Raw genomic sequence first — 21,632 nt, forward strand, 5'->3', positions numbered from 1 at the left:
GTGGAACTTAACACCTGAGCACAGTATTTACCTATGGTAGTGGAGCTTTACACCTGAGCACAGCTTTTGTCTGTGGTAGTGGAGCTATATAACCAATAATAGCATTTTGTCTGTGCCAGTAAATCTATACTCCAGTGCACTGTAATAGTGAATCTATACTCCCATGCACCATGGTAATGGAGCTATATGACTGAGTGTAGCTTTTGTCTGTGGTAGTGGAGTTACCACAAACAAAAAGAACAGCATTTTGCCTGAGAACAGCATTTTGACTGTGGCAATGAATCTATACTCCTGAGCACAGTCATAGTGGAGCTATGTGCCTGAGCACAGTATTTGCCTGTTGTAGTGGATCTATATTCCTGAGCACTGTGGTAGTCAATCTATAATTCTGAGCACTGTCACAGTGGGGCTACCTATGTGCCTAGGCAGAGAATTTGCCAGTGGTAGTGAATTGATACTGCTGAGCATTGTGGTAGTGGAGCTTTACGACCAAGCACAGCATTTGCCGTAGTCGAGCTATGATACATCTGAGCACAGCTTTTGCCCGTGGCAGTGGATCTGTACTGCTGAGCACCATGGTAGTGGAGCTCTATGCCCGAGCACAGCATTTGCCTGTGGTAGTATATCTATTCTCCTGAGCACAGAATTTGCCTGTGGTAGTATATCTATGCTCTTGAGCACAGCATTTGCCTGTGTTAGTATAGCTATACTCCTGAGCACAGCATTTGCCTGTGGTAGTATATCTATAATCCTGAGCACAGCATTTTCCTGTGGTAGTATATCTATGCTATTGAGCAGAGCATTTGCCTGTGGTAGTATATCTATACTCCTGAGCACAGCATTTGCCTGTGGTAGTGGAACGATACTCATGAGCATACTTTTTGCCCTGGTTGTAGAGCTGTGTTCCTAAACACAGGATTTGTGGGTGATAGTATATCTATACTCCCGAGCACAGTCTTTGCCTGTGGTACCATATGTATCCTCCAGTCTGCATGTGGTAGTGGAGCTATACTTACGAGCATACCTTGTGCCCTGGTTTCTCCTGAGTACAGCATTTACCAGTGGTAGTTGAGCTTTACACATGAGCAGACCTAAAATGTAAAGAGATATTTAATAAATATGCTGGTCTCATGGTGCTCCTTATCACTACTCTCTTCCCTGAGATGCTTGTGCCTACAGATTCTTTTATCTCGGTAGAGATTGAGGTGTGAATGGTTGCTATGGGCAACATCTCGTTGTCCTTTTTCACAGCAGCCCATTTGGTAACCAAAGCTTTCCTCAACAAACATAGTTTACAGAATAAAAAAGTAATGAAGTGACTGGAAAATGTAACTTGCTAAAGGCGTATGCACAAGAACTATTTGGCTACTTCTTTATAGAAAACGTATCCCTTTAGGCTATATTATAGCACATATATATGTGTATATATATATATATATATATATATATATATATATATATATATATATATATATTGTAGACATGTCACTGGAGAAGTGATCGAGGGGGTGTACATCTCACCTAGGTTGCTACACAGTGTGAGATGGTAAATCCAGGATGGATCAGTTTCTCAGCAGCGATATGCTGCTGAGTTGTTATTTAATTTTGCCGGGCCTGGGTTTATATGGAATGGCAGGTAGGTTTGGTAGAGGGACCTGTCATTCCACATCCCCCGATCCAGTTCTGGGTTTGGGATCAGGTGAGCTTGGATCCTAATTAGCCTGGGAAGCTAAAGGCTCTGTAGGGTCTGCAGGTGATTGCTTCTCAGCCAGGGAATGAACAATCGGTGTGTTGAAGGAAGCTGCAAGCACAGCCACTGCTGGAGCTAAAACTCACCCTGCGATATCCAGGCGAAAGACGCTGTGTTTGTAAGTGTCAGATAGGTGAGCAGAACCTGTTAGTAAGCGCCCAGCCGGGCTAGGACTTTTATTTTTGTTGTACTTAGAAAGCACGGTGTTGCTGTATATTTTGTTTGCTGGACTGTTTGTACCACGAATAAACGCCAAGATCTGCTTTATAAATTCCAAGTCTGCTGTGAACTGTGTCCAAACACACCCTACCCCGGGAAGATCCCTTACAATTGGTGGAGGTAGCGGGCAACGCGGTTGCTAGGGGCAACGGTGTGGACAGACTTGGCTACAGCTGCTGATGTCCTGGGTGAAAGCTGCAACTACACTCCAAAAACAGTCCAGCAACATGGAGGAGATGCTGAAGCAGTTTATGCAAGTGAGTTTGCAACAACAGCAGGCTCAGACAGAGGCCAATAGACGACATGAACAGTCCATGGCTGAACAACAGCAGATGATGGCTGCACAACAGCAGGCTCAGACAGAGGCCAATAGACGACATGAACAGTCCATGGCTGCACAACAGCAGATGATGGCTGCACAACAGCGGATGCATAAGGAAGAGTTGCAAGCTTTGCGCCAAAGCCAACAACAACTTATCGAGCACCTGATAGTAAATCGAGAGGCGCCTGTGGTTGCTAATCCACCCACAATGGAGGGAGCCGCTCCAGAGATTTTTTCTGGGAGAAGGACTGTGCAGAAAGCGCTGCAAAAGATGACTGCTGAGGACGATGTTGAGGCCTATCTAACAGTATTTGAGCGCGTGGCTGAGCGAGAGAAGTTACCAGCCGCTGAGTGGGCAGAGGTAATTGCGCCCTATTTAACAGGTGAACCTCAAAAGGCCTACTATGACCTCAGTGAGCAAGAGGTTAAGGACTATACTCGGCTAAAAGAGGAGATGCTTGCCCGACTAGGAGTTACTACTGCAGTCCGTGCCCGGAGGGTACGCAACTGGAGCTACAGTCTGGACAAATCAGCGAGGTCCCAGATGTATGACCTAATCCATTTGGCAAGAAAGTGGTTGGAGCCAGACACTTCTACTCCTGCACAAATCCTAGAGAAGGTCGTGATGGATCGCTACCTCCGAGCCCTTCCTACTGACTTGCAACGCTGGGTGGGACAAGGTGATCCTAAGAATGCAAACGAACTTGTCAACCTTGTGGAGAGGTTCCAGGCGACTGAGGACTACCTCCGTGATGTTCCTGCAGCATCTTCACCTCCCCGGAGCGCCAGATCTGTGCCGTCAGCTGGTAAGAGACTTCCATCTATTGGGGGAGTGTGGAGGGGTGCTGATGGGGGGAAAAGGGCTCAAGTGGTGTCTCAGGGACAAAAGACTGGTGATGGTCCCGGGTGGCTAAGGGGCTCTGAAAAGGACTCCTTGCCAAAGAGACCAGGCCCTATCCAGTGTTGGAGATGCCATGAGGCGGGACACGTGTCGGCCCATTGCCCTCTTACCTCTGAACCCATGGAATGTGACGCTAGCAGGCGTCAGTCGCTATTTGCGGAACCATCTTGTGCTGCAGTTCCTGGACTAGAGACTGAACCGCAAATCTGCAACATCACAATCAATGACTTTCCTGTTAAAGCGTTAATGGACTCAGGAAGCCTTGTAACCTTGGTGCATGCTAGCCTGGTGACTGGGGACTTAGAGTCTAAAAAGCATATGAGTGTTGTGTGCATACATGGTGATACAAAAGTGTACCCTATAGTGCTGGCTAAAGTCGGGACTGAACAAGGCACCGTACAATATGAAGTGGGTGTGGTTAAAAACCTCATGCATAATGTAATATTGGGGCGCGATTTTCCATTATTCTGGGCTCTTTGGGAAAAAAGAAAAATCCCCAAAAGGAGTGAGGATACCTCTAAGGGGGTTGCCTTGTCCACTGTGAATGATAAAAATGTGCAGGATGAAAATGATTGTTTTCCTTTGCAGGTCCTGGCTGGGGAGGAGGAGGCTCCTCCCACTGAGCAAAATATACTAGACTTAGAGGTGTCTAGCGATAATTTTGGGACTGCACAATTACAGGACCCCACTCTCAAAAATGCGAGAGAGCAGGTTGCTGTTATGAACGGGGTACCTCAGGAACCAGATGCTGAAAAAAGATTTCCACATTTTTCGGTGACTAATGATCTTTTCTATAGAGTCAATAAGGTTAAAGATGAGATTGTGGAACAGCTTCTGGTACCTAAGCCGTACCGGCGTCAGGTGCTTGACATGGCACATAACCATGTTCTTGGGGGACACTTGGGGACTGACAAAACGCGAGAGAGGGTTCTCCAGAGGTTTTTTTGGCCGGCCATATATGATGACATTAAAAAATACTGTGAGTCGTGCCCCACATGTCAGGTTAGTGCCCCAGTGTCACATTTTCGCAGTCCTTTGGTTTCGCTCCCTATTATAGAGGTGCCTTTTGAGCGTATTGCCATGGATTTAGTGGGTCCCATTGTAAAGTCAGCTAGAGGACACCAGTATATTTTGGTAGTCCTGGATTATGCGACCCGCTATCCTGAGGCTGTACCCTTAAGAAACACTGCATCTAAAACAATTGCACGTGAGTTGTTTTATATGTTCTCTAGGACTGGGATCCCCAAAGAAATCCTAACTGACCAAGGTACGCCATTTATGTCGAAAGTAATGAAGGAATTATGCAGACTATTTAAAATCTCACACATCCGTACCTCTGTGTACCACCCCCAGACGGACGGATTGGTGGAGAGATTTAATAAAACTTTGAAACATATGTTGAAGAAAGTGGTGGCAAAAGATGGTCGTGACTGGGATCATTTATTACCCTACCTCATGTTTGCTATTAGGGAGGTGCCCCAAGCGTCCACAGGGTTCTCACCATTCGAGTTGGTCTATGGTCATCACCCTAGGGGTCTACTAGACATTGCAAAAGAGACATGGGAGAATGAGTCCACCCCATACAAGAGTGTTATTGAGCATGTAGCACAAATGCAGGACCGTATAGCCACTGTAATGCCCCTGGTAAGGGAACACCTCCAGAGAGCTCAAGAGGCCCAAAGTAGAATTTACAACCGGTCCGCAAGAATCAGGACATTCAACCCAGGCGATAGGGTCCTTATACTAGTCCCCACTGTTGAGAGTAAATTCTTGGCGAAGTGGCAAGGTCCTTATGAAATTGTTGAAAAGATCAGTGAGGTGAACTACAAGGTGCACCAACCAGGTAGAAGGAAGCCTTTCCAAGTTTATCACATAAACTTGATCAAGCCCTGGAAAGACAGGGAATCCTTGGGGGCGACAAATACTGTTAATAATTTGTCACAACCAATCCCTCCAGTCAAGGTAGGTGATACTCTATCAGTGTCACAGAAACAGGAGGCTCAGGAATTTTTACAGAAAAACAAAAACAAGTTCTCTGACCTCCCAGGGCGTACACACCTCATCCATCATCACATTGAAACTGAGCCTAGAAGCAGAGTAAACCTTAAGCCCTATAGGATACCCGAGGCACGTAGGGAAGCCGTATTTGCCGAGAAGTGTGCTCTAGCCCTAGAAGAGGCCAAATATCTGGGCTACATTGTTGGAAGAGGATTGGTTAGGCCACAGCTAAATAAAATTGAGGCAATACAGAATTGGCCTAGACCCCTGACAAGGAAACAGGTTAGAGCTTTCCTGGGTATTACGGGTTATTACCGTAGATTTGTGCCGAACTTTGCCTCAGTTGCTGCTCCGCTAACTGACTTGACAAAGGGCGGAAAGACAGCAATGGTCACGTGGACCCCAGAGGCCGAGGAGGCTTTCCAAAGCCTTAAGTCTGCCTTGTGCCAACCACCTGTGTTAGTCACCCCCGATTTCAGGCGAGAATTTCTGGTCCAGACAGATGCCTCTAGCACAGGCTTAGGTGCAGTACTCTCACAAGTAGTGAATGGTGAGGAGCATCCGGTGACGTACTTGAGTAGAAAACTAACCCCGGCCGAGAAAAATTATGCCATTGTGGAGCGAGAATGTTTGGCAGTAAAGTGGGCCCTAGAATCTTTAAAGTATTACTTGCTAGGCAGGAAATTCAAGTTGGTGACAGACCATGCCCCCCTAACATGGATGAAGTTAAACAAGGAGAGAAATGCAAGAGTGACTAGATGGTTTCTCTCCCTACAAAACTTTAATTTCACTGTGGAACACAGGCCAGGGAAATTACAGGCAAATGCTGACGCATTGTCAAGGGTAAGTTGTCTGTGGGGACAAAAGGCTCAGCCCTCCGGTCTGAAAAAGAGGGGGGGGATATGTAGACATGTCACTGGAGAAGTGATCGAGGGGGTGTACATCTCACCTAGGTTGCTACACAGTGTGAGATGGTAAATCCAGGATGGATCAGTTTCTCAGCAGCGATATGCTGCTGAGTTGTTATTTAATTTTGCCGGGCCTGGGTTTATATGGAATGGCAGGTAGGTTTGGTAGAGGGACCTGTCATTCCACATCCCCCGATCCAGTTCTGGGTTTGGGATCAGGTGAGCTTGGATCCTAATTAGCCTGGGAAGCTAAAGGCTCTGTAGGGTCTGCAGGTGATTGCTTCTCAGCCAGGGAATGAACAATCGGTGTGTTGAAGGAAGCTGCAAGCACAGCCACTGCTGGAGCTAAAACTCACCCTGCGATATCCAGGCGAAAGACGCTGTGTTTGTAAGTGTCAGATAGGTGAGCAGAACCTGTTAGTAAGCGCCCAGCCGGGCTAGGACTTTTATTTTTGTTGTACTTAGAAAGCACGGTGTTGCTGTATATTTTGTTTGCTGGACTGTTTGTACCACGAATAAACGCCAAGATCTGCTTTATAAATTCCAAGTCTGCTGTGAACTGTGTCCAAACACACCCTACCCCGGGAAGATCCCTTACAATATATATATATATATATGTTACATTTTCTATAATTTTCCCCTATATAAGAACAGAAATTATTATATTATTATTATACAGGATTTATATAGCACCAACAGTTTGTGCAGCGCTTTAAAACATGAGGGCAGACAATACAATTACAATACAATTCAATACAGGAGCAATTGGAGGGCCCTGCTCGTTAGCATTTTGAGAATAGGTTAGTGATGTACTGGGGGCCTAGTTGTGGATGGATTTGTAAGTTATTGCTAGTATTTTGAATTTATTTTGTTGAGTAAGTGGAAGCCAGTGGAAGGTTTGACAGAGAGGAGTAGCAGACACTGAACAGTCTGTAAGGTGGATGAGTCTGGCAGCAGCATTCATAATGGACTGAAGGAGGGATAGACTATGTAAGGGTCATCCCATGAGGAGGGGGTTGCAGTGGTCGAGGTGGGAGATAACCAGGGAGTGAACTAGAAGCTTTGTGGTGTCATTGGTTAGGAAGGGTCATATTTCCGGAAATGTTGTAGAGGTAGAGACTGCAAGATTTGGACTAATTGCATGTGGGGCCAAAATGAGAGTTCAGAGTCCAGGATTACACCTAGAAATTTGGCATGTGGCGAGGGGCTGATAGTAGTACTATTGATCTGGACAGAGAAATCAGGAGAAAAGGCATGTAGGGAAGGAAAAATTAGCTTGGTTTTGGATAGATTTAGTTTGAGGAAGTGGTGTGACATCCAGGCTGATATGTCTGTTAGTAAATTAGAGATACGTGAAGAGACTGAAGGAGTGAGCTGAAGGGTAGAGAGATAGATTTAGGTGTCATCAGCGTAGAAATTGTATCAGAAGCCATGGGAGGCGGACTCAGGGAGTAGGTGTAAATAGAGAATGAGAAGTCCAAGGACAGAACCTTGGGGGGACCCAGCAGAGAAAGGGAGAAGACAGGAGGAAGTAGAATTGTAAGTAACACTAAAGGTGCGGTTGGATAAGTAGGATGAGAACCAGTGAATAGTACAGTCATGGAGACCAAAGGCATGTCGTTTTTTGAGGAGGAGGGGGTGGTCCACTGTGTCAAAGGCAGCAGAGAGGTCCAGGATTAGAAGTACACAATAGTTTTAGGAGAGCGGATTCCATGGAGTGTTGAGGGCGGGATCCTGACTGAAGGGGAAGTTATTCTCTGCCAGGTGAGCACTCAGTTGTAGACCAGACGTTCAAGGAGTTTGGATAAAAAGGGAGCAAGGAGATGGGGTGTAGGTTGTTAAGATTGGTGGGGTCCAGTGAGGGCTTTTTAAGTATGGGGGTGACTAGTTCAGGTTTTAGAAAGTTGGGGAACATGGCAGAAGAGAAGGAGAGATTGAAGATGTGAGTTAGAGAGTGTAGAATAGGGCCAGAGGGTGAAGCCCATCTTTGGTCATATATTTTGTAAATTGTGTTGTACCATCAGTAAAAATGTTTAACATTTTACTGTTATTTATTTTTTGTATTTACACATGCACCAGAGCACTGAGCACTTTATTAGTACATGCTGCACCCCTGAACAAGCCGCAAATGTGATGAAACATGTTGGGTTGTGTATGATTAAGTGGATGTAGGAGTTAAGCTGGCCATACATGGCTGAACTGGCCAATTTTTGATCCACATATAGGCAGGGTGGTTGTACAGTAATCAACCTACAGATCAACTTTTGTATAACAGCCCTGCTAGATTTTCCCCGCCGAATCAGTGCTGCCAGCTATAGCCATTCTGATAGTGGGTAAGTCTCTTCACTGTCAGAATACAATAGCACAGCACAGAGAGGATTCCCCCATCCACCTCAAATGTGACTAATTTTTCCTTTATTCAACCCGCTAGTTAAAAAGAAAAAAAAAGACAAATTATGGCCCACCTTCGAGTGCTAATGACAACTTGAGTTTGTCTATTTAAGGAAGTCCTCTAAGAATTTTGTAAATAATTTGCACTCTAAACCAAAACCTGGAAAGGTACAATATGCAAAAGTACACACATTAGTTAAACATCTTTTTTATTGGAGATGTAATAATTTTCACAAAATATATGATTCCTTCTTGTTACTTATTCCTTCTCTCTTGCCTTCCTTCACACAACTCCCCAACATATTTTTTTTATTTTTTCCTGTCCTCTCCTTACTCTACCCAACTCTTCTATTTTACTGTGCTGTTTGCTGTTCTTGTTTTGTATAATTGGTAAAATGAGCTCTGCCAGTTATCAGAGCTCTGTCGACCCACCCAGGTTTAATTGAGATTATGAGGAAATTGTTCTTCTAAGTTTACAGTTTTATCTTCTTCATTGAGGTCAGTGATTATGTAATTGGTCCGTTTCGTGCTGTAAGTCTCACGACTTTTGTGTTTACAATGCCATGCATCTGGTGTGATTGTCCCATAGCTGATCTGCTGAATGCTTTTTTTTTTTTTTTTTTTTTTTATTGGCTCTGTATCTGAGAGTTTTTTTTTTTTTTAAACAAAGGTCGAATTGAAAAAATAAATATATATGTGTGTGTATATATATATATATATATATATATATATATATATATATATATATATATATATATATATATATGTATATATATATATATATATGTATGTGTATATGTATATATATATATATATATATATATATATATATATATATATATATATATATATGGATTATATTATATTTTATATATATATATATATATATATATATATATATATATATATATATATATATATATATAGTCCTGATGAGCTTGACATAATACTTGTTAATGGATATCACATTATTTATGCTGGCAATGCTGACTTCTGAAAATGAAAATTGCCTGGCTCTGATGCTGGGCCTCTTGCTTCAATACTTGGTGTGACGAATGTGGGTCAGACCAATGCCCCTTTCACCTACTGGTGACAAATGACTGGTCAAACTCACACCTTGCTGTGACTGATTCGCAACAATGTCTCACCCTGCACATAGATATTCCAGCTCGCGGGACCCTGAGAGCGATTGTTACTGGATTTAGTTAACTAAGCAATTAACCCTTTAACCACCTCAATACAGTGCAGTTACACCCCCTTCCTGACCAGACCAATTTTCAGCTTTCAGCGCTCTCACAGTTTGAATGACAATTACTCAGTCATCCTACACTGTATCCATATGAAACTTGCGTCTTTTTTTCCACACAAATAGAGCTTTCTTTTAGTGGTATTTAATCACTAGTGGGTTTTTTATTTTTTGTGCTATAAATAAAATAAAACGTAAATTTTGTGAAAAAAATGCCTTTTTCTTCGTTTCTGTCATAGATTTTTGCTAATTAGTAATTTTTCTTCATAAATTTTGGCCAAAATTTATACTGCTACATATCTTTGGTAAAAATAACCCACATTAGTATATATTATTTGGTCTTTGTGAAAGTTATAGAGTCTACAAACTATGGTGCCAATCACTGAAAATTGATCACTTCTGATCAGGCCTTCAGTACATCAGGTGTACCTCATTTCTTGAGACACTAACAAGTCAGGAAAGTACAAATACCCCCCAAATGACCCCTTTTTACAAAGTAGACATCCCAAGGTATTAAGTAAGTAGCATGGTGAGTTTTTTTAAGTTGTCATTTTTTCCCACAATTCTTTGCAAAATGAAGATTTTTTTTTTTTTTTTACTAAATTGTCATATTATCAGGTTATTTCTCACACACAGCATATGCATACAACAAATTACACCCCAAAATACATTCTGCTACTCTTCCCGAGTACGGCGATACCACATGTGTAGGACTTTTACACAGCCTGGCCACATACAGAGCACTAACATTGATGTAGTACCTTAAGACGTTCTACGAGCAAAAATTACGCATCTCATTTCTCAACCACCTATTACACTTTTGAAGGCCCTGGAGTACCAGGACAATGGAATTTCCCATAAAATTACCCCATTTTGGAAAGCAAACACCCCAACGTATAATCTGTGAGGCATAATGAGTCTTTTGAACGGTTCATTTTTTTCCAGAAGTTTTTGGAATATGTGGAAAAAATTAAAACGCATTTTTTTTTTACACAAAATTGTCAATTTATAAGATATTTCTAACACATAGCATGTATATAGCAAAAATTACACCCCAAAATACATTCTACTACTCCTCCCGAGTATGGCGATACCACATGTGTAGGGCTTTTACACAGCCTGGCCACATAGAGAGGCCGAACATTGAAGTAGTACGTTCAGGCGTTCTAGGAGCATAAATGACACATCTCATTTCATTCCTACCCATCACACTTTTGAAGGTCCTGGACCACCAGGACAGTGAAATTACTCACAAAATGACCCCATTTTGGAAAGCAAACACCCCAACGTATATTCTATGAGACATGGGCTGGAGATAGGTACTCGGGTACTCTGATGGCCTGGTGACAGGTACTCGGGTACTCTGATGGCCTGGTGACAGGTACTCGGGTACTCTGATGGCCTGGTGACAGGTACTCGGGTACTCTGATGGCCTGGTGACAGGTACTCGGGTACTCTGATGGCCTGGTGACAGGTACTCGGGTACTCTGATGGTCTGGTGACAGGTACTCGGGTACTCTGATGGTCTGGTGACAGGTACTCGGGTACTCTGATGGTCTGGTGACAGGTACTCGGGTACTCTGATGGTCTGGTGACAGGTACTCAGATACTCTGATGGCCTGGTGGCAGGTACTTGGGTACTCTGATGGCCTGGTGGCAGGTACTCGGGTACTCTGATGGCCTGGTGACAGGTACTCGGGTACTCTGATGGCCTGGTGACAGGTACTCTAATGGTTTGGTGACTGGTATTTGGGTACTCTGAAGGGCGGTGACAGGTACTCATATGGACTGTGACAGGTACTCGGGTACTTGGATGGACTGTGACAGGTACTCTGGTACACAGATGGACTGGAACAGGTACTCGGGTACTCAGATGGGCTGTGACAGGTACTCGGGTACCCTGATGGACTGTGACAGGTACTCGGTACTCTAATGGACTGTGACAGGTACTCGGTACTCTAATGGACTGTGACAGGTACTCGGGTACTCTAATGGACTGTGACAGGTACTCGGGTACCCTGATGGCCCGTGACAGGTACTCGGGTACCCTGATGGGCCGTGACAGGTACTCGGGTACCCTGATGTGCCGTGACAGGTACTCGGGTACCCTGATGTGCCGTGACAGGTACTCGGGTACCCTGATGTGCCGTGACAGGTACTCGGGTACCCTGATGTGCCGTGACAGGTACTCGGGTACCCTGATGTGCCGTGACAGGTACTCGGGTACCCTGATGTGCCGTGACAGGTACTCGGGTACCCTGATGTGCCGTGACAGGTACTCGGGTACTCTGATGTGCCGTGACAGGTACTTGGGTACTCTGATGGGCCGTGACAGGTACTCGGGTACTCTGATGGGCCGTGACAGGTACTCGGGTACTCTGATGGGCCGTGACAGGTACTCGGGTACTCTGATGGGCTGTGACAGGTACTCGGGTACTCAGATGAACTGTGACAGGTACTCGGGTACTCAGATGGGCTGTGACAGGTACTCGGGTACTCTGATGGGCTGACAGGTACTCTGATGGGCTGTGACAGGTACTCGGGTACTCTGATGTGCTGTGACAGGTACTCAAATACTCTGATGGACTGTGACAGGTACTCTGATGGACTGTGATTGACAGGTACTATGAGGGGTGGTGACAGGTCCTCTTTATTGGGGGGGGGCAATCAGTATGATTGGTGTACACTGTATGCGGTAACGAGATGTTACCGCAATCTCCTCCTCACACACGATCGGTGTGTGAGGAGGAGAACCCGGTAACATCCCGTTACCGCAGTTTGTTTACATTTTTGTGATCGGCTGTGAAAGGATCACAGCCGATCATGTGGGTAAACAGCCGGCCAATGGCTGTTTACCAGCGTCGGTGACGAGCAGTGTTCCCGGGGAACACGCCGCCACCGACGTGCACGCGCAGCGCGCTCGCGATCGCGCGCATGCGCCGTGCACGTTCGGGGTGTGACCATCTGTGATCGGCCGTGATGAAGTGGTGGCGAGCGGTGTCTCCGTGACACGCCGCCACCGAAGAAACAGGGATGCGCGTGCACGATCGCGCGCATTCCCTGTTTAAACGGGAGGCCGTCATATGACGGCCTCCCGCCACAATAGGTGCGCCGCCTGGCCGTCATTTGACGGCCGGCGGTCAGCAACTAGTTAAACCCCAAACTGCCACCATATAGCTTTGGGTCTATCAACCCGTCACAATAACCGCAATGACAATTATGATTTTAGAATAAACATCTGTAACACACATGACTGGTGTGTTCCGAGATTTACATTACAGTAGCACTCTTCAAGAGACAGGGATTCTTTTAGTTTATGTTAGCGCATTAGAGACAGTTTTAACACTTTTCAAAATATGGCTTAGTAACGAAAAAGTAAAAAAAAATGGTGCAAATAAAATATTTACAAAATAAAGTATTACAAAGAGACAATAATTCAACAGAGAAATAAAAAGGAGTTGAAAATGAAAGTCCTGGTTTCAGCAGACTTCAGTCAATGAGCAAGGTGATATATTGGCTCACATAACTTGCCAGATCTTCCTTCATTTGATGGTACATGAGAGCTGAACAATGTGATTGCAGTCCACTTTCTTTTGGCATCAAGGGGGTGTTGACAGAGGCCATCTTACCAATTAAGTGGCTGATGAGTGGCCCTGAGTTGTCACTATGTTTATGACTGTATCCAAGGTACAGTTTTCTATAAGTATTATATTCTCTGAATACCTACAGGTTACAGCCTGCTAGTCTGCATATTATTGTCCAGCATGAAATTGGCTTCAAAATGGTTATAAATATGGCAGGTTTGGGATTCCTACTGTACCCTGGAGGGATAAGTTGTTTCAGTGGTTCCCAATATCGGGGGGCTTGGACTTAAAAGCTACAAATTAACTGATGGAGGTAAATATGTCCTTATCCTGGCTGGGCTGTTATTATTTCATGAGTTATGAAATATACTGAAGTTCTAGAGTCTTGGCTGAAAACCAATCTATCGGGTATGTGTATTGCTATGGTATTTACGTTAGGGAAGAGAGCTGGCAGGTATATATTCAAATTCCAGCCACTCAACCAGGCAAATCAGACATATTTATTAGGGTTTCCAGTGGATTCCGCTAATAGACATGAGAGGGTCTGCATCTGTCCTGAGAAGGAGGTTCTTGCATCAGCTAACAGTTTGTGTATTGTACCAGATGCTTCCTGGGGCGATAAAAAGGGGGGTCCATTGTTGCTATTCACCAACTTGTGTTACAAACTGTCATTGGCTGATTTCTGAACAGCATGACACCCTTGCCCTTTCACACAGTTTTGTGAGGTGCCCAGTAGGCGTTACCATTATACTTGAAGTCTTCAATCCAGAACAAAAATGCAGATAGAGACTTGAAACATAACTCTGATTTGTATGCTTATTCCAGGCCAATGGCTCAGAGTGTATTCATGTCAATGAGTCAGAATAATAGCCAAGTAACAAGCATTTTGAAAAGAAAGTCAGCAGTGGCAGCCCCCATTTTCCCATGAAGAGTTTACTTTACTCAGTTCCTATTATAGTTTACGGTATGCTTAATGAAAATGTACTTTTTGAACTCAGCTAACTTTTTGGAGATGTTGATATTATCTGATAGGCAAAAATAGCTTTACACTGTACATAAAAATATTTTTTCTTTTGATACAGTTAGCCAATGTTTTCACATGTATCTAAGATGCTCACAAAGTCCTAAACAAAGTGAAATTCTGAATAAAGCTGTTACTCATTTGTTACATGCCATTTGCTGTAATCTTTCATCTAATGCAGGCCACGTGGCATAGAAATGTAATGCTTTTATTTGCAGAACTCTGGATAAAAGTCGCTTTCAAGAAGATAATCAAATTTGTTCTGAAAGCCTTGTCTTGCTTCCCCTCTCCAGTCAATTCTTATCAATTTCTATAAATCTGCAAGGCAGTGCAACAGCTGGAAAATTACCAGTGTCACCGTGACATTTGTATGACCGTGGCGAAATGTGCCGCAGAGGAACTGTCTGCTCCTCACAGCTCAAGGTCTCATTCATATTCCATGTATGCAAGAAAGACGAACATCTCCTTTCTCTTTATCCAAGCCGATCATGTCTCTATTACCATAAAAGGATACGGCTAGATTGCTATCTATTTCTATTATATTTATATATGATGCCCTTAAAGTGACAAGGCATAAACCTTAAAAAAAATGTAATCACTGGTAAATACAGCCAGGTGTCTTGGTTGTAGTCATCCATTTTCAATGTCACTGAATTTCCATATGTGTTTTTAAAGGTTAATATTTATTATTTAAATCAATCAATCATGCACTCGAATAAAAAAGAATATTTACAATGATAAAAACATATGTATTGGTGCACTCAAATCAGAAAAGAATATATTGCATTTATATTTACTCGTGGCATAGCCAGCCTGCTGAATTGCAACATTGACCACCCTCTCATTTATCCTCACTGCACCTGTGTGTACTTAAAATCCCTTGATTTTCTGGTATACTCACCTCCTGAATATTCTTACAGCAAGTGAAAATACTCATCAGGGTATTTTGTTGTTCTGGCATAGCTGTGTAAGCCCATTAAAGCATTAGACCAGGGTTTCTCAACCAAGGTATCGTGGAACCCTAGGTTTCCTCCAGAGGTTGCTAGAGGTTCCTTGAGCAATGAGCAATTTCTAAATCTCAGATAAGTTCCCACTGACACTCATTTTAGCTACTGTATCTGTAAAGGAGCATTCTTCCCACTGACCATAACACTAATGTATCATGAATTGTAGATATAGTATTTTTTAGCAGGTGTTCCCTGAGACTGGAATGCTATTTCAAGCTTATTTGCAATGAAAAGGCTAAGAAAGGCTGCATTAGATGAGAACCCCAACACAGAGAGACTTATCTGCTCACTCAGCTGTCAAAAGAAAAAATCCAGGCAGTCTGCCAAGTTTTTAACATGAAACATTGTAACCAATGCTTCCTTCTTAGTGCTGGTTCACACTGAGGCACTTGCAGTGAGACTGCCTCAGACGACCTGGACACGACAGCAGCGGCGACTTGCAAAATGACTTCTTTAAAGATGTCAATGCAACTCGCCTCAAGTCGCCCCCAAAGTCGTACAGGTACCTTTTTCTAAGTTGGAGCGACTTGACTCGCTCCGATTAGAATGACAGGAAAAGGGAGAGGGCAGTTTCTTGCCCCTCCTTTTCCTCATGGGAGAGCGGCTGGATCAGCTGTTTCAAGTTCCCCCGCAGAGCCTGTGGCCAGTGGGGAAACAGCTGTTAGTCACATGTTTTTGAGGAGGGGTACAGGTGACCTCTCTTCATGACATGTGAAAAGCTCAGGAAGAACTGGTTTAAACCAGTTTTCTTGGGGTTATAAAAAGAGGGTTCCGCTGAGGGGGCTCATTCGCCTCAGAAGAAAAGCTGTAGTGTTCTCTCTGGGAATCTTCCCTGAACAAACAGCCTCTTCTGTGGCCAGAAGATGAGCCTTCTTCGGCGACTGATAGAGCGGGCGGGAGAGGACGGCGGAGAAGCCTGGATTCGCCAGTGCTTAGAATTACCCCGCGCGGCGTGTCAAGAGGCTCCGGTGGGAGCTACACCGCCTGTCAGCTATCCTGGTCCGGAGGAGAGAGGAAGAGAGCAGCCAGCGGTGGAAGCCAGGGAGATGTCGCTGCGGGGTGAAGAGGATGCCGAAGGTGTGGAGGAGGAGACGTCGCCTCAACAAGGAAGCGCCGCCCCAGGTCGGTCGAATGGGGCGGCAAAGAGAAAGCGCAACCCTGCTGTACATAAAAGAGCTGGACCATAGCAGAGGGCAGGCGGGCGGGGGAAGGCTTGGAGCGGGTAGGCGGAGCGGCCAGCTGAGCGGAAGAGCTCCATTGACTGAAGCGGTGGGCGGGGTCGAAGGCGGCACGGGAGGCGGAGCAACCTCTCTGAGGGAGTGGTCTCCCTCTCCTCAGCGTCAAACATCTCCTAGGCAACCGTCAATGCTGAATATCAGTGAAGCAGGGCCTGATAGTGAGCCTGCTTTACAACAAGGTAATACAGGTATGACTGATCCTGTTAATGTTCTATTGAATAGTGTTGTGGATTTATTAACAAAGGTGTCTAAGGAATTAGCCAGTCAGAAGTTGATTTGTCAGCCAGCTATTAATAATGTTTTAGCTTCTGATGTTTCAGCTATGGGAGTTTGGTCGCCACCTAGTGGCGTTACTGCTAATGGCGCTCAGGATTTACCAATTCGTTTAGAACAAATTAGTAATATGTCTTATAGCAATGCTAGGTCACAGAACTTGCCAGAAATTTGTTTAAAGGAATCCATGCCCTGTGATATTTCTCCGTTAGGTTTTCATTTATCTCCAGTTGTTAGGGAAAAAATTTGGCGAGGGGAATTTTTGGATATTTTGTCTCTTCTCCCTTCCGCTAAAGATTTCATTAATAAGTCGGAGAAGAAAGAGGATGATGATAGACGCAGACCTATAGCAAAAAACCTCAATAATTGGTTGCAAGCATTTTGTATTTTTGCAGGTGTGCTTTGTGAAAAATCACCTGAGAAAAGTACGGGTTTATTTCAGCATTTAGATATTATAATTGAGGCATACAAAAATTTTGGTGGAGTGGCGTGGTTTAATTATGATGAAGCATTTCGTCAGAAATTATCCGTTCATCCCAGATTGCACTGGGGAGCTAAGGATGTGGGCCTTTGGCTGAATCTTTTTCTGCCCCAGAGGCCAACAGTGGCAAGGCTGGTTTCAGCACCACCAGTTCAACACATGTCAGGTTACAAAAGAGGAATTTGTTTCAACTTCAATGATAGTCAGTGTAAATGGCCCAATTCCTGTAAATACAAGCATGAATGCGCCTTTTGTGCGGGAGCGCACTCAGTTTCAAAATGTTTCAAGAAAATGTCAGCAGCAAATTTGCAAGCTGGAAATTTTTCAAAAAGCACACACACACTAGTGATTTTAGCAAAAATGCTCCCATGGCTTCAGATGTTTGAATGTACCCAAGTTGATTGATCAATCAACTTGGGTACAACCAGTCTGTGGAATTCTACATGCGATTATTGCAAGTTGCTGTTATAAGAGCTACCAATAATCACTGTGTTCTCCTGGATGGGACGGCTCCCCCCGCCGGAAAAACACAGTGGCTCGGTGAAAGAAATTTGCTCCATCTATGGCTGGCCTTAGGTCTCGTGCACACAGGCATGTTAAAATATTCATATATTCACTGGGTCAATTTACCAGGAGAAAATTTAAACATAAAAAATGCTTGTTTTGATGCACAATTATATGTACGTTTACAGGCATATGGCATTGAGCATAAATGCATTCTACTGACCAGAAGATTAGTTTAATCTGGCCACTGGAATAAATGTATGAGTGTTTACGTGCATTAAGGCCTGTACACATGTAAATTATGCTCATAAGCGCCTCTCTAAAAACAGCTTTGGGGTATTTTGTATGCCTCTATCTAAATGCTTCTAAAATATAGATCTAAACACTTAATATGCATAGCCACATAGGCTAACATTGCATTGCATTTAAAAAATAAGCTGAGTGCCTGTTAAATCTGTGGTTTTTTTTTTGTATACTAGCATGCATGAGACCTTACTGTTGTCATAAAGAGCAGTTCTCTTGTGTTAGAGAGTGGCTCCCTCCATGTCTTGGCTGCAATGTCAATTCCTCCCTCAGTCTGTCCTTCATATCAGAGTTTGGAAAAATCATCTTAAAATTGAGAAGAACAATAATCTTTTTAATCCTTTACGATATCCAATTGTGAAGCATTTGTACTACACAAGTACGTATTTAAATGCTGTTGGAGTGGAATCTAATGATGTTCTTTAAACTCCATTTAATCTAAAGGGCGTTTTTTTAGCCTTTTTTTTTTTTTAAAGAATCCATATGATGTAAAAGAAATGCAGGTTTTGCAAAGTCTGGACCCCTCTGTGCTGCTAATAGGTAATGGAAAAATGTTTGAAGGTTATTGGAAACATGTGATTTCTAAATGTTGTTCTTACCCTTGAAGGTTGCACGGAGAGAGGTCTCTGGGAGTGTCCGGGAAGTAAGATATGTATCAAGTATTCCATGATCTGCGATGGCTTTCCAGATTGCCCCGAACAGCTAGAAGAGACAAATTGTTGTAAGTTGTTTACAGTTGTTATATAAAAGAGGACCTGTAAAGACACATGATCGTGAAGCATGTTCATGATTCCCTATTCATTCTACAGCCTCCTGCACACATAATGAACTGGAATGTGCAAACCATAAGTGTGTATCCCGTGACCAGTGGTGTGATGGTCGAGTGGATTGTGCTGATAGTTCTGATGAATGGGATTGTGGTAAGTAGGACAAGTAGGCAACTAAACATACATAATAGCAGGGAGAGTGACAGTTTAGCAACTCAGGCACATGCCTGAATGGCTGGTGTGTGCTGTTAGAGTTTTGTAAGTCTGTGTGAGCTGTACATGTCCTATCTAAGCAAGTAGATGCATTGCTGTATCCTTATTTGACAACTTAATGTATGATTTTTATGATCACCCAGCCTCCCTGAAAATAATTACCAGGCATACTCCACTTTTAAGTACACAATGGGGTTTATTTACTAAAGCTAGAAAGTGCAAAATCAGGCTCACTTCTACATAGAAACCAATGAGCTTCCAGGTTTTATTACCAATGGTAATTGAACAAGCTGAGGTTAGAAGCTCATTGGTTTCTGTGCACAAGTGAGCCTGATTTTGCACTTTCCAGCTTTAGTAAATAAACTCCATTGTGTACTTTAAAGTGGGGTATGCCTGTACTGTGCTGTGCTATATTCTTAACACGGTCACATCCCCTTTGACATCAGCTTAATTATACAGCCTGTGTTGCCTGCACAGAGCAGCTCTAACGCATCACAATTTTATGACGTTTGAGCACGGTGGTCATCATGTGACCGCACCTGTAATTTTGTATTTAACCCCCCCTGGCGGTATTTACCGAGTCTGGCTCGGTGTGAAAATTTTGTATCATTAGCGGTAACCCTTAGCCAGACTCGGGACCGCATCGCTGAATCGAGGAAGAGGTTACTTACCTGGGTCCCCTGGATCCAGCGATGTCCCCCCCCCCCCCCCCGCTGTACCAGCGAGCCGTCCTCCGCTCGATCTATCACATCGCTGGGCTCCGTTCCCTGCGAGCGTTGTGATGCATGGGAACGGAGAACGGCGCCAAATTCCAAAAGTAAAACACACAGTATACATACAGTATAATGTAATCTTACAGATTACATTGCTGTATGTAATTATTTCACATCCCCTTTGTCCATAGTGGTCTGTCCAGTGCCCTGCATGCAGTTTTATAATATAAAAACTGTTCTTTATGCCTGGAAACTGGAGATTGTCCATAGCAACCAAAAATGTCCCTTTACATCAAAAATGATTTTAGACCAGCTAGAAAACAGCGATAATAAATTGTAATCACTCGCAGAATTGAGCGATAGTGATTTGTGGGGAGATCCGTCATCAAATACTGAAAAGTAATGACAGTGACAATTCTGCAACTGAGCAAATCTCAGTGTTTTTGATTTGATTACATTATTGAATAATTTTTATGATTGTTATATTATTATTTGGTATAATTATTTATAGTTATTTATTATATTATAATTTATGATTTCATTTTTCAAACTTTGTCATACCCGGGATGTCTGCTAGACTCTGGTTTGGACAGATTTAAGTGAGTTATTCCTAAGAATTACAGGCCTACAATATAAAACACCAAATTTCCGTGCAAAATAATGGTACCGCTTTCAGCACCTAAAATCCGAAATAATCGCACCGCCAGTGAGGTTAAAGAAACTTAAAGTGCGTTTAAAACCTAACAACCTTTTTATTTACTGACCTATGCCCTTTAAAATATAACATTGAAAGCATTATGCATTTGATGACTTCCAGGCACAGACTTACGGAGCTGTCTATGCTTCAGACACACAGGAAGAAAAAAAAGAAACAAGCCGCAGCACACCAACGATATCACATAGATCCTGGTTTGTTAGAGCTAACAACCACGGCAACACTCCCCACCCATGGGACCTCCCTTCTACCGCGTTTCACCTACTCATTGGCTGAGTACTCTACATCTACTAAACTAGGATCTATACGATGTCAACAGCGTGCAACAGCTTGTTTTTTGCTTCCATTGAAAGCATTACATTATGGGGTTTATTTAGTAAAACTGGAGAGTGTAGAGTCTGGTGCAGCTCTGCATAGAAACCAATCAGCTTCCAGGTTTCATTGTCAAAGCTTAATTGAACAAGCTGAATTTAAAAGCTGATTGACTACCATGCACAGCCGCACCAGATTTTGCACTTTCAAGTTTTAGTAAATCAACCCCTATATCTCTTCAACAAGTGAAAAACTCAGTGCCATCTTGTGCTTTCTGCAGTGTTATCCAAAGCAGTCTTATCTTTTTGCCCAGGTTACCACTGTGAACTACAGAACACCTCCCTCCTTTGTTGTGGAGTTGGGAAGGTGCCCCACAGCTTTTGCTTCTCCATAGATCCAAAACAATGAGCGAGTGTTCCACCCTAAGACAGGATCATTATTATTGGCAGGATCACTAGGTGACAATAAAAAAGCTCCACAATTTATAAACATAAATACATATTTGTATGAAGCACCTCAGCCCAGTTAGGTGGGTTTAAAGCCTTTTTCCAAAGTGCAAGCACTCCTTTGGAAAATAGTTTTGTATGCAGTCAATGGCCCCTCACAGCTAAATGGAGAGAAACTGGGGCTTACTTAGTTAATTTTATCCAGGCCTCATGCACACTGGGCTTTTGGCCACTGTACCTTAGATTCTGGCATTTTGTGCAGCCGGAAGGTACAGAGCACTGTCCAGCCCCATTACCACCAGCCTGTACAAGTCTATAAT

General features: G+C 43.5%; 1 protein-coding gene across 1 annotated transcript in view; it reads left to right on the forward strand.

Moving 5' to 3' along the window:
* Positions 1-21,632, forward strand: part of CORIN (corin, serine peptidase) — a 377,616-nt gene that overhangs the window by 302,374 nt on the left and 53,610 nt on the right. The window contains exons 14-15 of the mRNA XM_077477533.1: positions 18,754-18,867; positions 18,956-19,066. Of these exons, the coding sequence (XP_077333659.1) occupies positions 18,754-18,867; positions 18,956-19,066 (225 nt within the window). The remainder of the gene's footprint in view (positions 1-18,753; positions 18,868-18,955; positions 19,067-21,632) is intronic.

The sequence above is a fragment of the Lithobates pipiens genome, unplaced genomic scaffold, assembly GCF_037356315.1.
Source record: "Lithobates pipiens isolate NorthernLeopardFrog02 unplaced genomic scaffold, aLitPip1_a1.2 Scaffold_13, whole genome shotgun sequence".
Taxonomy (NCBI): Eukaryota; Metazoa; Chordata; class Amphibia; order Anura; family Ranidae; genus Lithobates; species Lithobates pipiens.